The 14,297-nt window shown below is 44.3% G+C and overlaps 1 protein-coding gene across 1 annotated transcript; it reads right to left on the bottom strand.

The window, feature by feature from the left end:
• Positions 1 to 274: 274 nt before the first annotated feature.
• On the bottom strand, positions 275 to 933 carry LOC122672975 (eukaryotic translation initiation factor 1-like). The gene has a single exon (XM_043870483.1). The coding sequence runs from the start codon at positions 787 to 789 to the stop codon at positions 448 to 450; it is 342 nt and encodes a 113-aa protein (XP_043726418.1). The 5' UTR covers positions 790 to 933; the 3' UTR covers positions 275 to 447.
• Positions 934 to 14,297: the final 13,364 nt, after the last annotated feature.

The following is a 14,297-nucleotide window of genomic DNA, read 5'->3' as shown; positions in this document are numbered from 1 at the left end:
CTGGCCACCGAAGGCACCCTCTAGCAGTACAGCTGCCTCACCCATCCTCCACTCTCCGCTTCATCGAGGACTGTTCAGGTGGTGACATTTTCTCAGGGCAGGGAACTTTGCAGAGAGACTGCCGAGGAGCTTCTGGCCAGACATAGCCATCTGTGATCTTGGGGCTCTGGACTTAGCTGAAACATCACTGTTATTGCTTTGTTTCAGGCTGGACACTGCCAGGCGCCTACTGCTTGACCTCTGTTTAAATGAGGGACTTCAAGACTAGACAGCATGGCTCTTTTCAGTTTATTGCATGAAGGAGTTACACTAGTCCAAGTTAAAAGCAGACCCCAAATGGTTACATTATACAAGCTGTGAGGTTTTTAAACTTGTGACAAGGGACAGAAGGGAAATTCTACTCATTGCAAGGAAATCCTCACTTAAGCTTCAGTGAGCCAAAAGCACTTAAAACCCATGAACCTTCAGCTGGTCGTCCTTAGCCAGTCCAATCTCTACCAGGAACTGGCATATGTTCTTGCGCTGGTCACCCTGTAGCTGAATTACTTCTCCATATTCTGGATGCTCAAGTACAGTACCATTGCAGGCAAATTTCTTCTTAAACGCCTTCACTAGTTTCTTTTTATCGTAATCATCAGCGATCCCTTGGACAGTAGTAAGGGTCTTCCTGCCGTTTCTCTGTTGAATTCTTATATGGATATAATCCTCAGTGCCAGCAGGAAGCAGATCATCACCCTTACTTGCATCAGCAAAGGGGTCGAAAGAGTGGAGGTTCTGGATAGCGGACATACGACACGATTCCTTTTCCTCGGTGGAAACGGCCTGCGGAAGGCGGCGGCGGGAGAAGGCGGGCAGGGGGGACGGAGCGTCGGGAAGCGAGGGGGCTCAAGGGGGAGGCTGCTGAGTCCTCGGCGGCGGCTCAGTGACTGGGGCCTGGCAATAGATTCTTTACCACTAGCGCCACCTGTCACTACTTAAAACTGACAGCCTTCCAAGCCACTGGGTAAATGTGTCACTCTTAAGAGTTGCATTTGCCCTCCTCAAAAATCCAAAGAAGACTACCAATTGCTAGACCTTTTTCTAAATGGTGTAGATGCACATACAATAACTTGAGCTTCACCTTGGAGAGGATAAATTAACGTGCTGCAGACCACCAGCCCCCTAACATTTTCACTGATGCAATAGGCTTCCCAGGTGGTGCTAGTGGTAAAGAATCCACCTGCCAATGCAGGAGTTGTAAGAGACTTAGGTTCAATCCCTGGGGCGGAAATGGAGTAGGAAATGGCAACCACCTGGAGTAGGAAATGGCAACCAGCTCCAGTATTCTTGCCTGGAAAGTTCCATGGACAGAGGAGTCTGGTGGGCTACAGTCCATGGGGCTACAAAGAGTTGGACATGACTGAGCACACACACACACACACACACACACACACACACACACACACACACACACACACCATGCTCCTTATTCTTTCCAGGTTGACTTCCAGTAACCAGTGCACATGTGTCTTTCCAGAGTATCTGGAGCTCTTTCCACATTTTGCTCCTCAGGTATGATTAATATGATTCTGAAGAGCATCTGCCTAGATATACTGATTCTAGGTCTCAGAATCCCGTGCCTTTTCTAATGTTAGCATAGCAAACTTGCCACACCTGTGAATTCAGCCACATTTAGAGTTCTGTGACATTTGAAAAGCAGATTAAGGACCCGATTTTCAGCAGTCCTCTTTCCATCTGCAGATCAGGACATTCATATGGTTTTGTGTTTTATATGATCGTGATGTATCATATTTCACCCCATTTATTACCAGTAACGGGACCCTTGTCATCTGGCCAGAAAGGGATCTAACTTCAGAATCCCATTCTGAGAATATCCATTTTGATACCATTTCTGGTGCCAAATGACTTAATATGGATCTCCCAAGGAGACTCTGAGACAAAGGCACAAGTGCAAGGATTTTACTTGGAAAAGATGCTAAACATCAGTCTCAGTCACTCAGCCATGTCTGACTCTTTGCAGCTCTATGGACTGTAGCCCACCAGGCTCCTCTGTCCATGGGATTCTCCAGGCAAGAATACTGGAGCAGGTAGCCATTCCCTTTTCCAGGGGATCTTCAGTAGACAGTAAAGGAAGACTGCCAATGAAGACTGTGTTTTCAGGCAAGCTTCCACTGTAGGCAAATGAAGGATGATTTTGCTGGTAAATCTAGAAGCCAGTATGGAATATGCAGCTCAACGTTATCCTGCCTGAGATGTGAGGGAGGAGGCCTGTTTATCTATCAACCTCTGTTAGCCTCTGTTAGTCACTGGTTGAGGGCTGCACTATTGGCAGTTGAGGGCTAGCTGAACCAGTTGAACTAGCTGAAGTTCAAGCCAGAGTGAACTTCAGCAGCCAAAGAGTTTGAGTTTCAATGGTTGGAATTGATCCAGTATTCTTGCCTGAAGAATCCCATGGACAGAGGGGCCTGGTGGGCTACAGTCCATGGGGTTGCAAAAGAGTCAGACACAACTTAGCAACTGAACAGCAACAAATATGGAAATGGTGGACCACTAGGAGGGTTTGCTCCACCACTGGTCAGTTATCTCTGAGCAGGACCAGGCCAATAGAGGTGAGGAGATGTGGAGATTGCAATGCCTGGTGTCTGATAGCACTATGTCCAACTCAGAGGGGAATATCCATCACATAGAATTCTTAGGGCAGCCTTGCTTATAGTAGGTGTTCAGTAAATGAATGCTGATCATTTGATGTCTGAGGGACCTAAGGGAAGCAGGGTGCTAGGAGGGATCTAGTAGATAGGCATCACTGGAGAGCTGGCCTGTGCTGCCCCAGGTGCTGGAGTAAAGGATGGTCCATGGGCTCTAGGTCATGATAGACATCTTTGTAGCCAGAGCACTGCTGCTCAAAGAGTTCTTTAGGAAGGAGTGAGTTCATTTCTGTCTTTTCTGTCCTATGGCTTGAGGCAAGTCTTCGGTGCACAGAGGCTTCCTGGTCAGCAAATCTGGTTGAAATGTGTGGCCCATGGGACCTCATCATCTCCTGCAGTCACTTGCCCAGAGGCTCTTGGTTCTGCCTCCTGGGAATCGAACCTAGGAAATAGGAAGAGAGGAAGTGGCCGGGGAAAGAATGAGCAATTACAAATGGCAAGCACCAGCCCCAAACATGCAATTAATTTTCAAACAGGCTATTTACAACCTGTCAGACAGAGCCTGTTGGGAGTGGGGAGTGTGCAGTGTGGGAATGGTCAGAGCTCCAGGAGGCAGGGCCAGGAGTGGCAGAGCAAGCTAGGCTCTGGGCTGTGTGAGGCTGAGACATGGAGGCATGGTTGTTGTCATTGTTCAGTCACTCAGTCATGCCTGACTCTTTGAAACCCCGTGAACTGCAGCACACCAGGCTTCCCTGGCCTTCACCATCTCCTGGAGCTTGCTCAAACTCATGTCCACTGAGTCTGTGATGCCATCCAACCATCTCATCCTTTGTTGCCCCCGTTCTCCTGCCTTCAGGCTTTGCCAGCATCAGGGTCTTCTCCAGGCATGGTGGAGCTGGTGATCGGGAGAGAATGGCAAAGGGCAGCCAAGATCCCCTCCCCGCCCCCGAACTTCCTTCTTGCCTCTGATGCCTCTCCTCCAGGAGCCAGCGCCTGACCATCATGGTCATGTACACCATGTCCAGCACCTTCCCACATGCCCGCCTTCATCACCCTGCTCCTCCCCTAGTTTTGGCCTGGTCCTCAGCTCAGTATCCACCACACCATGCAAAACTGCCCTAACCGCCTTGTCCACCCTGACCACTTGCTTTCTGAAAATTGGGAAACTTTACCCTGTTTTCCACTCAATCCACTCAAGGATTTTTTGTCAGTGTCTTCCCTCTAGTTCAAGTTCATTGACTTCTTTTTCGTCTGTGCATTCTCTCCTGATCTTAGCCCAGTGAGTAGCACGTAGAAGATGTCTCTGATCTAATCACCATAAACCTCAGCTTCCTGTTTACTAAATGAAACTCAAAATAGCACTTTCTGCTTTTCTTTAAAGTTTTTATAAACATTGATAAAGCCCACTGTATCTGTTTTTATTTATTTATTTATGATGGTGCTGGGTCTCCATTGCTACCTGCAGGCTTTCTCTCGTTGGGGCAGCTGGGGGCCACTTTCTCGTGGCAGTGTGCAGGTTTCTCTCGGCCGTGACTTCTCCTGTTGCAGAGTATGAGCTCCGTAGTCATGGTTCATGGGCTTTGCTGCTCCGCGGCATGTGTAATCTTCCTGGACCAGGGATCAAACCTGTGTCCGCTGCACTGGCAGGGGGATCCTTAACCAAATACCAGGGGAGTCCCGGTACTTTCTTCTTAGAGTCGCAGTGGGGGCCATGGAGAGCAATGTTAGCCAAGTGCTCGGCACTGGGCCTAGCAACCAGTGAGAACACAATAATGTGATCAGCCATTGCTTGCTGAGCTCTTCATAGCTGCCAGGGCTCAGAGAAAACCACAGTGGTTAGGCCACCCTTTTATGTCTTCCACGTCTTGACTCATTTAAGTTAGGACAGGAAAAACTTATTTGATTGCAAGATGTATTTTAGAATAATTTTTTTGCAAGCCTTTGGGCCTGGAACTATGTAAATGAGTTCTGTATGGTCAAGATTTAGAAATCTTCTCTGTGCTTATTAGCGTGGAATTTGAGAACTGCTATCTGTGTTTGATTCAGGTATTTTGGTCAGCCTCATTTTCTAAAGATATTGTTCAAGCCATTTGTGATCGTTAGACTGAGTGAAATCCTCAAAGGCATGTCTGTGTTAGGAGACACATCAGGGGCATTTTTGCCAAGCTGGACTGAGTGTGCTGGAGATGAGAACACTTGACGATGCCCATTAATGATGGCCTTGACAGATACTACACCTGCTCCTATTTTAGAATTGGCTTTGCTTAGTTGGATACAAGATTGGGGCAGCTGTCCTCTCTGAGCCTCTCTTAGGAAAAAAAACAAAACAAAACAACAACACGGTCCTAGAATCAGACTGGTATTTGGATCTTAGCTAAGACTTAATGCTGTAGTTTCTTTTCTTTTTTTTTTTTTAACCACTTGTCCTCCAGAATTTTCCTCCATCCTTCTCCCTGCCCTGTGTCCAGGACACTGATCTCTACCACTGTATCGGTGTGTCCTTTTTCCCTCTGGCTTTCACTAGAGTTTAGTCAGTGGGAAGCACTGGCAGGAAACCAGAGTGAGGTCAGGATACTTTTTTCTGATTCTCTCCTTCCTGGCATGCAGATTGGCAGACTGATTTCTTTATCCAAGGCCACAGCTCCCACTGGGTTCCTTTTCCTACAGCCTTCCCCAGATTTCAGTTACCATTCACTCCTTTTCCCTTAGGGCTGTGTGATGGGGACATCTGTTGTTGTCCCCAGGATGTTTCTTAATCCTTTGCTGTAGTCTCTTAACCTTGCTCATAACCTTGTAAATGATGCCTGTGGTAAACTCTCCTAAATCACTCAGCTGTATCTCTGATGTCTATGAGGCAGAACAGCATAGTGTTTAAGAGTGTAGGGTCTGTAGTCAGATCATCTGGGTTCATATGTTGATGTTTGGGGCTTCCCTGGTAGCTCACTGTTACAGAATCTGCCTGCAATGCGGCAGACCTGGGTTTGATCCCGGTGTCAGGAAGATCCTCTGGAGGAGGGCATGGCAACCCACTCCAGTATTCTTGCCTGGAGAATCGTCATGGACAGAGAAGCCTTGTGGGCTACAATCCATGGGGTCACAAAGCGTTGGACATGACAAGTAACTAAACACATGTTGACTTGTAAAGAAGCTGTGTCATCTTTCACAGTTACTTCACCTCTGGGTGCCATGATTTCCTGGAACATGAGACTAATCAGGTACTTCTATAATTGGCTTACAATGAGAATTAAACAAGACACACAAAGCCCTTCTAAGTTCATCTGTGTCTAGTGAGAGAGAACGAGAAGTAGAGGAGGATAGGCTAGAAAGAAGCAATAGCATAAACGGAGACCCAGGGACAGGCAGGAGGAAGATTTGTGCAGAAGTGAAACTCATCTAAGAAAAATTTCCTGAGAATAAGATCACCAAACTATAGCGAAGGGTATGGGAGGATGCTGGAGCATGGGAAGAGCACAGTGAGAACTCATCTTTGAGTATGGTTATTTGAAGAGTGTAGACAGGACTTTTAGCCAATGTCATATTCACCCCAAGCGCTGGAAGGCTAGAATTCCATTAAAACTCTGCAATCATCCTGATATAGGTGAATTCTATTCTGAAGGTACTTATCCCCCATTACCAACTCAGCTTTGATTAAATTTGCTTCTTTTTAGAACTGTCAATGGAGCATCTGTTATTATAATGCATTCATGCTCAGTCACTAATTTGTGTCAGCTCTTGTGACCCCAAGGACTCCTCTGACCTTGGGATTTCCCAAGGAAGAATACAGGAGTGGGTTGCCTTTTCTTTCTCCAGGGGATCTTCTTGACTCAGGCATCAAACTCAAATCTCCTGCATTGGCAGGCGGGTTCTCTAGCACTGAGCCACCAGGGAAGCCTGTTATTATAATATATAATATCTCATATTGGCATCCCCACCCTCTTGATTCATCTTTTTAAAAAATTAATAAGCTTCATTTTTCAGAGCAGTTTTCAGTCTGCACAAAATCGAGTGGAAAGCACAGAGAGAATTTCTATCTACCCCCTTCTTCCCCACTCCTACCTCAGCCTCCCCAACTATGGACACCTGCATCACAGTGCAACATTTGTTGCAATCAATGGACCTAGAGATCATTATCACCTGAAATTCATACTTTACATTGGGGTTCATTCTTACTATTGTACATTCTATTGTTAGAAAGATGTATTATATGTATTCATTATGATAGATCACATAGAATAGTTTCACTGCCTTAAAAATCCTCTCTGGTCTACATATTCATCCCTTTCTTTCTCCACCCCATGGCATCTAATGATTTTTTTTTTTTTTTACTTTCTTCATAGTTTTGCCTTTTCCAGAATGTCACATGGTTGGAATCATACAATGGGTTACCTTTTCAGATTGGCTTCTTTCACTTTATAATATGTTTTTAAGATATCCCATGTCTTTTCATGTCTTGATAAATCATTCCCTTTTAGCAATGAATACTATCTCATTATTTGAACGTACCAGTTTATTTATCCATTCAGCTACTGAAGGACATCTTGGTTACTTCCAAGTTTTATTATGGACAAATTTTCTATAAGCATTCATGTGTAGACTTTTGTGTGGCCTGTTTTCACCTCATTTGTGCAGGTAGCAAGGAGCACGATTGCTAGATTGTATGGTAAGAGTATGTTTGCCAGAAACCATCAAACTGTCTTCCAAAGTTGCTATACTATTTTACAATTCCACCAGCAATAAGTGAGAGTCCTTGTTGCTCCACATCATTGCCAGAATTTGGTGTCAGTGTTCTAGATTTTGGCCATTCTAACAAGTGGGTAGTGATATCTTACTGTTGTTTAAATTTGAAATTCCCTAATGATATATGAAACTAAAAGGCTCTTGCTTCTTGGAAGGAAAGCTATGACAAACCTAGACAGCATATTAAAGAGACATTACTTTGCAGACAAAGTTCTGTATAGTCAAAGTTATAGTAGTCATGTATGGATGGATGTGAGAGCTGGACCATAAAGAAGACTGAGAACTGAAGAATTGATGCTTTTGAACTGTGGTTCTGGAGAAGACTCTTGAGAGTCCCTTGGCATGAAAGGAGATCAAACCAGTCAATCTTAAAAGAAATCAGTCCTGAATACTCATTGGAAGGACTGATGCTGTAGCTGAAGCTCTAATACTTTGGCCACCTGATGCGAAGAGATGACTCATTGGAAAAGACCCCGATGCTGGGAAAGACTGAAGGCAGGAGGAGAAGGGGCTGACAGAGGATGAGATAGCTGGATGGCATCATCAACACAATGGACAAGAGTTTGAGAAAATTCTGAGAGATAGTGAAGGACAGGGAAGCCTGGTGTGCTGCAGCTCATGGGGGTCACAAAGCGTTGGACATGGCTTAGCAACTGGACAGTGACAATGACATGATGTTGAGTGCCTTTTCAATATGCTTACTTGTCATCTGTGTATGTTCTTTGATGAGATATCTGTTCAACCTTTTGCCCATTTTTAATCAAAAATCTTCATTTTTCTTATTGTTGAATTTTAAGAATTCTGTGTTTTGGATAGCTATCACATTTATGTGGATAAACACCAGAGCAGAAATTGTCAGTTTTAATCAAACCATTGACTCACATTTTGGTTTTGGCAGTTGCTGTGGCAGTAGGTTGTGTTCACAGTAGGTTGTGACCAGAGTCAACTAGGCTGCCCAGCTTATCTCTTAATCTCTGTTCCTGGACTTCTTTGTCTCTACCTTGGAGGACACTGCAGGATCCTATTCAACTGTGCTGGCTCATATGCCAATTTCCAAGAGAAAGGGAGTTAAACATCCCTTGAGGCAAAGTGGGGTCAGGAACCAATCCATGAATATCTTCTCTCCAGATCTTGTGTTCCAAAGCCCGGTGTATACTGCTCTTCAGGGATCCCTAGTGGGCTGAGTCCCAGTTGTTCACAATTACTGAGTCTACTCAGCAATGTACCCATGGATTGACTTGCTCTTTTCCCGTTTTACTCTCCCTACTCATCCTATTCCTTAGGATCACTTCTCAAATTAAACAGCCTTCTGGCAGACCTTTGTCAAAAGCTCTATTTTTCAGGGGGGGAACCCAAGCAAAGATCTTTTATTTGACTTTCTGTTATGAAGTGCATTTTCCTGTTGCATTTTATGCTACTTTAATGAACATGGTTTATGTCCTCTTAATAGTACACAAATAGCTAGAAGTGAGCCCTTCATAAATAAGACCACGGTTTTAATGATGAGTCTAAATAGATATCATCTTCGGTGAATTGTGCCTTCTAGCAAGCTGGGCATATGCTGAAGCAGGGTGATTCAGCGGGAGGACCAACAAAGTGGAAGTCAGCAGGGGTAGCTCTTTGATCCAGCCCTCCCGCCATATAACTATAATTAAACACACTTGCTGTAAAAGCTTTACTGAGATATGTTATAAGCCATGAAGTCCATCCATTTAAAGTGTATAATTCAATATTTTTAAGCATATGCATAAAGTTGTACAACCAGTGTGTATGCTATGTTGCTTCAGTCATGGCCAACTCTGTGCGACCCTATAGACTGTAGCTTGCCAGGCTCCTCTCTCTATGGGATTCTCCAGGCAAGACTACTGGAGTGGGTTGCCATGCCCCGCTCCAGGGGATCTTCCTGACCCAGGGGTTGACCGGCGATTGAGACATCCCTTACGTCTCCTGCATTGGCAGGCTGGTTCTTCACACTGGCACCACCTGGGAAGCCTGTACCATAATATAATTTCATAACATCTTTGTCAGCCCCTCCATAAACCTTATACTCATTAGCAGTCACTCCTCACTCTCTTCCCCTGTCCCCACTCCCCCACCTTTTTTCCTCAGCTTCAGGGAACCACTAATCTACTTTCTGTTCCTATAGATTTGCCAGTTGTGGACATTTTGCATAAACAGGATCAGGCAATCTGTGGTCGTTTGTGTCTGGTTTCTTTCACCTAGCAGAATGTTTCTGGTGTTCAGCGATGTTCTGATATTCACTATGTGATTCTGAGTAACCACTAATCTCTTGGGTCCTGCTCCTTCCTCTGGATGTCAGAAGGGAAGGTCCCCAAGGGACTCTTCCAGCTCTAGGAGTCCCAAGGGAAGCAGGTGCAAGTAGCAGAAAACTCTTAGGAAAGGTGGCACCAATATTTGAGGTTGCAGCCTCTAACTGGAAGAAACTGAAAGAAGCACAGCATTTTTTTTTTTTTTACTGCTGAGCTCCTATTCGACAGTTGGTGCCCATCTGCGTGCAGAAACCAATTACCTGTGAGGAGTAATTGAAGTCATTAATAGCCACAAACAAATGTGTCTATTCTGCAAGTAATTTGCAGTAACATTTAGTAATTGATAGTAATTTTTAGTAATTAAACACTGAGTAATTCATTCACCAAGCCACGCAACCATTTTATGGGGTTCCTCAGTGTTCCCACAGCAAATCTTAATTACTTAACCCAAGCACCAGGAATATTTCTGTCATTTCTAAGAAAATATAGTGAGCATGCTATTCTTAGTAAGCTCTAGTAGAGAGAAAGCCAAAGAGAAGAGTTATTTTCCTGGGTAGCAGTAATTAAGACTGGAGGAAGCTTTTGGGCCAGTAACAAGGCTGATTATGAAGCCCCTTAAACATGATTTTTGTCTATTCTGCGTGGAACATCAAAGTGAAGTCTAGATTATAACAACTTTTTTTGCCCCCATCCTCAACATTTTAGCTCAGTCCTTTCCAGGTTTGTTCAGGCTATTATAAATTTACTCATGAGCTGCTTATGATAGGGAACAGTCAGAGGGACCACGTCTATCTTCATGATGCCATCTAAAGATCTGAGTCTGCTGTTCACTGTTCCCTGCAGCTTGGCTCCATCACGCCTTTTCTAGTGATTTATGAGCTGCAGGGGACAGTGTTAATAGCTAACTCAGCATCTGGTTCTCCTTGCTTCTTTCTAGTATCTCAGATCCCCCACCCAGGGGATCATCCCTGTTCTGTACAGCCTATGTGATTTGGGGAAACTGGGTCCTGGGGTGGATTTTGGTTAGTCTAAGCCAGTCATAGTAATCCCACCGTAATCCCATTCCTGTTTAGAGACTAGTTCAGAAAGTCAGCTTACTATTGGGCCAGGAGTGACCATGTGATATCAGCTGGCTCAGTCAGAGTGGTGGAAAAGACTTTCATTTCAGGAGTAGGGGAGATAATTTTTTCCCTTTATTTTGCTGGATGTGAGGAAGTTCAGATGTTGCTGGCAGCCATCCCAATACCATATGGGAAGCTAGTCTGAGAACAAAGTCTAGACAGAGATGGGCAGAGGCAAGAGAAACTATAGAGAAACTGAACTAGAGTCCTACTGTTCCCGAACTCAGGCTCTGCTTCTGGACTTCTAATTATGTGAGAAAATATGTTTTCCTAGGTTTAATCCAGTTAGACTTTGGTTTTCTATTTTTTGAAGCCCCAAACATCCTAATTTAATTGATGGCTCAGATGGTAAAGAATCTGCCTGCAATGCAGGAGACACAGATTCAATTCCTGGGTTAGGAAGATCCCCTGGAGAAGGGAATGGCAACCCATTTCAGTATTCTTGCCTGGAGAATTCCATGGAGGGAGGAGTCTAGCAGGCTAGAGTCCATGGGGTTGCAAAGAGTTGGCCACAACTGAGAGAACTTCACTTTCCCATCTTCCACAGCAATCTAGCCACTCCATTCCTGAAACAGTCTGCACACCTTGGCTCACACAGTACTGTCAGAGCTTAGAATGCCCCATGCTACTTCTCTGTCTGGGGGAAATTCTGTACAATCAAAATTGAGAATGTCCATGCTCAGGCCCTACCTCCCTTGTGAAGCCTTCACTGAGCACCCTAGTGCTGCATGAACTTGTCTAGCGTACGATCTGAACACCAAACTTGGTGCTTCTCACTTAGAGGTGCATGTGCACACATCTTTTCAACTAGTTCCTGGGCAGCAGAGAATGTGTCAGCCTGGCACTAACCTGAGATCTGAAAGGGAGAGTGAGCTAGATGCCCATGGAAGCCAACACCGAGAGGTTGTGTAGAGAGAAATTTGTCAGATACTGCAGACATTAAGGGGAGAGGAGGTCATCTGGGGCAAGACTGGCTAGGAAGATATGGAACTTCTTTGAAGAAATGGAACCAAAAAAATTGGACCTTTGAAGATATGCAGTCTTTTGAAAACGGCTTTTTGTGACTTTTTAAAATTCATTCTGTTGTTTTTTCCCAACTTTACTGGGATATAATTAACATATAATTTTACATAACTTTAAGGTGTACAATGTGTTAATTTGATACACTTGTGTATTGCAATATAATTGCTAACATAGTGTTAGCTAAAGCCTCCATGATGTCAAAATTACCACTTCTTTTTTCTATTGAGAACATTTAAGTTCTATTCCCTTAATAACATTCAAGCATATAGTATGTAATTGTTACCCATATTCACCATGCTGTACATCAGATCCCCTGAATGTATTCATCTTATAACTGGAAATTTGGACTTTTGAGATATATCTCCCAATTTCTGCCAAACCTCAGCCCCTGGTAATAATCATTCTACTCTGTTTCTATGAGTTTGGCTCTGGCAGATTCCACATATAAGTGATATCATACAGTATATACTTTTCTGTCTGACTTATCTCACTAAATATAATGTCTTCAAGGATGATTCATGTTGTCAGTAATACAGGACTTCCTTCTTTCTCAGGCCTGTGTGACACGCCATCGCACATAAACACCACGTCTTCTTTACACCTTATTCGTAAGGGGCGCTCAGGTTGTTTCCATATTATGAGTGCTGAGAATGATGTTGCCTGTCATTGTTTATGGAGTATCTACTCTATGTCAAGCATCATGCCAAAGTTTTTTCCTCTCATATATCTCATATTATTTAAATTTCAAAATAACATTCATGGACTATATATTGTTTATTTCCATTTTACAGATGCTCAGAGATGGATATGATTTTTCTTCTCAGAGTTAGAGACAGGTTTCCAAAACAGATCTTCTCACCCCAGTCCACAACAGTTTCCACAACTCCCACCTACTGTCCAACATTCAGTGGACCTGTTCTCATTCAGTTTAGTGCAAGGGGCATCACATGGTTTCTGTAAAGGCCCAGAGACTAAATATTTTAGTCATTATGAGCCACACTAGGTCCATCTAGTCAAGGCTATGGTTTTTCCAGTAGTCATGTATGGATGTGAGAGTTGGACTGTAAAGAAAGCTGAGTGCTGAAGAATTGATGCTTTTGAACTGTGGTGTTGGAAAAGACTCTTGAGAGTCCCTTGGACTGCAAGGAGATCCAACCAGTCCATCCTAAAGGAAATCAGTCCTGAATATTCATTGGAAGAACTGATGCTGAAGCTGAAACTCCAATACTTTGGCCACCAGATATGAAGAACTGACTCATTTGAAAAGACCTTGATGCTGGGAGGGACTGGGGGCAGGAGGAGAAGGGGACGACAGAGGATGAGATGGCTGGATGGCATCACCGACTCAATGGACATGAGTTTGAGTAAACTCGGGGAGTTGGTGCTGGACAGAAAGGCCTGGCGTGCTGCAGTCCATGGGGTCACAAAAAGACACGACTGAGTGACTGAACTGAACTGAACCGATGAGCCATACTGTCTCTGTCAAAATTATTCCACTCTGCTGTTTTAGCACAGAAGAAGCCATAGATAATGTGCCAGTAATGTGTGTTCTGCTAAAACTGTGTGGCACTGAAGTTTGAATTTCACATAGATCTCACGTTATATAATTTTATCTCATCTTTTCATTCTTTCCCACCCACCCCCCCCCCAAACTATTAATATATTCAAGAACAGGCTGCAGGGTGAATTTGGCCTACAGTTGACTGGGCCCCTCTTTCTTCAGTCATGCAGGGAGATGGAGGGACAGTTTACTCCTCCCAGGTCTTCTCCATCCCTCTGCTCATCAAATTCTAAAGCTCACCATGACAGGAGAAACCTCCCCAGAAACCCTGGCCTTGACCTCCCAGTAGCTGTGCTCCATCGCTTGGCTCCAACCTGTTTATCAGCAGAAGACATTCTTTTAATTTAGCAATCTGTAAAGGTCTCAGATGAAAAGCCTTCACCTGCCCTTTTTCTCAAACCTGACATAATTAGCTACATCTCAGCCCCACCTTCTATTCTCTCCTTTAATGAGCAGCTCCAGTCCTGAATCACTTTAAAGGAGCAAGCAGCCTCTTGGTATCAATTAAAAGAGAAACACTTTCCAACGCATAAGCTGTAACAAGCCACAAATAGATACAAAGAGAAATCTGGAGTTCTGGCACTACTAACAGAACAACCACTCTGCCATGATTGCCTCTCACACTTTTGGAGGGAAAAAGAAACCAGGGCTAGCATCCTAGGTAATACATTACTCCAGGTGGATGTGGCTGAACACTGGAATCCTCAAGCCAGAGACAGGGGAGCTGCCCAGCAGCGTGTGATGAAATCTTTCAGCTTGCTGTTGTGCTCTCAGATGCAGAAGCCCTGTGCAGCCCCAGAGAGCTACGTCCAGAGATGATTTAAGACGAGTGTTTCAACTCTGTATGAAGTTACATCTCTCTCATTTTCCTCCCCTGAAGTGAACAATCAAACAAGTTTTTTTTTTTTTTTTTTCCAGGCAGGGGGTGATAGAGAGGTAG

This window comes from Cervus elaphus, chromosome 16, assembly GCF_910594005.1.
Source record: "Cervus elaphus chromosome 16, mCerEla1.1, whole genome shotgun sequence".
Lineage (NCBI taxonomy): Eukaryota > Metazoa > Chordata > Mammalia > Artiodactyla > Cervidae > Cervus > Cervus elaphus.
The sequence above is the reverse complement of the archived record's forward strand: the minus strand, read 5'-3'. Positions and strand labels throughout refer to the sequence as shown.

What these genes read in the sequence shown, in the direction of transcription:
- LOC122672975 (XM_043870483.1), bottom strand. Translation starts at nt 789, where the DNA reads ATGTCCGCTATCCAGAACCTCCACTCTTTCGACCCCTTTGCTGATGCA.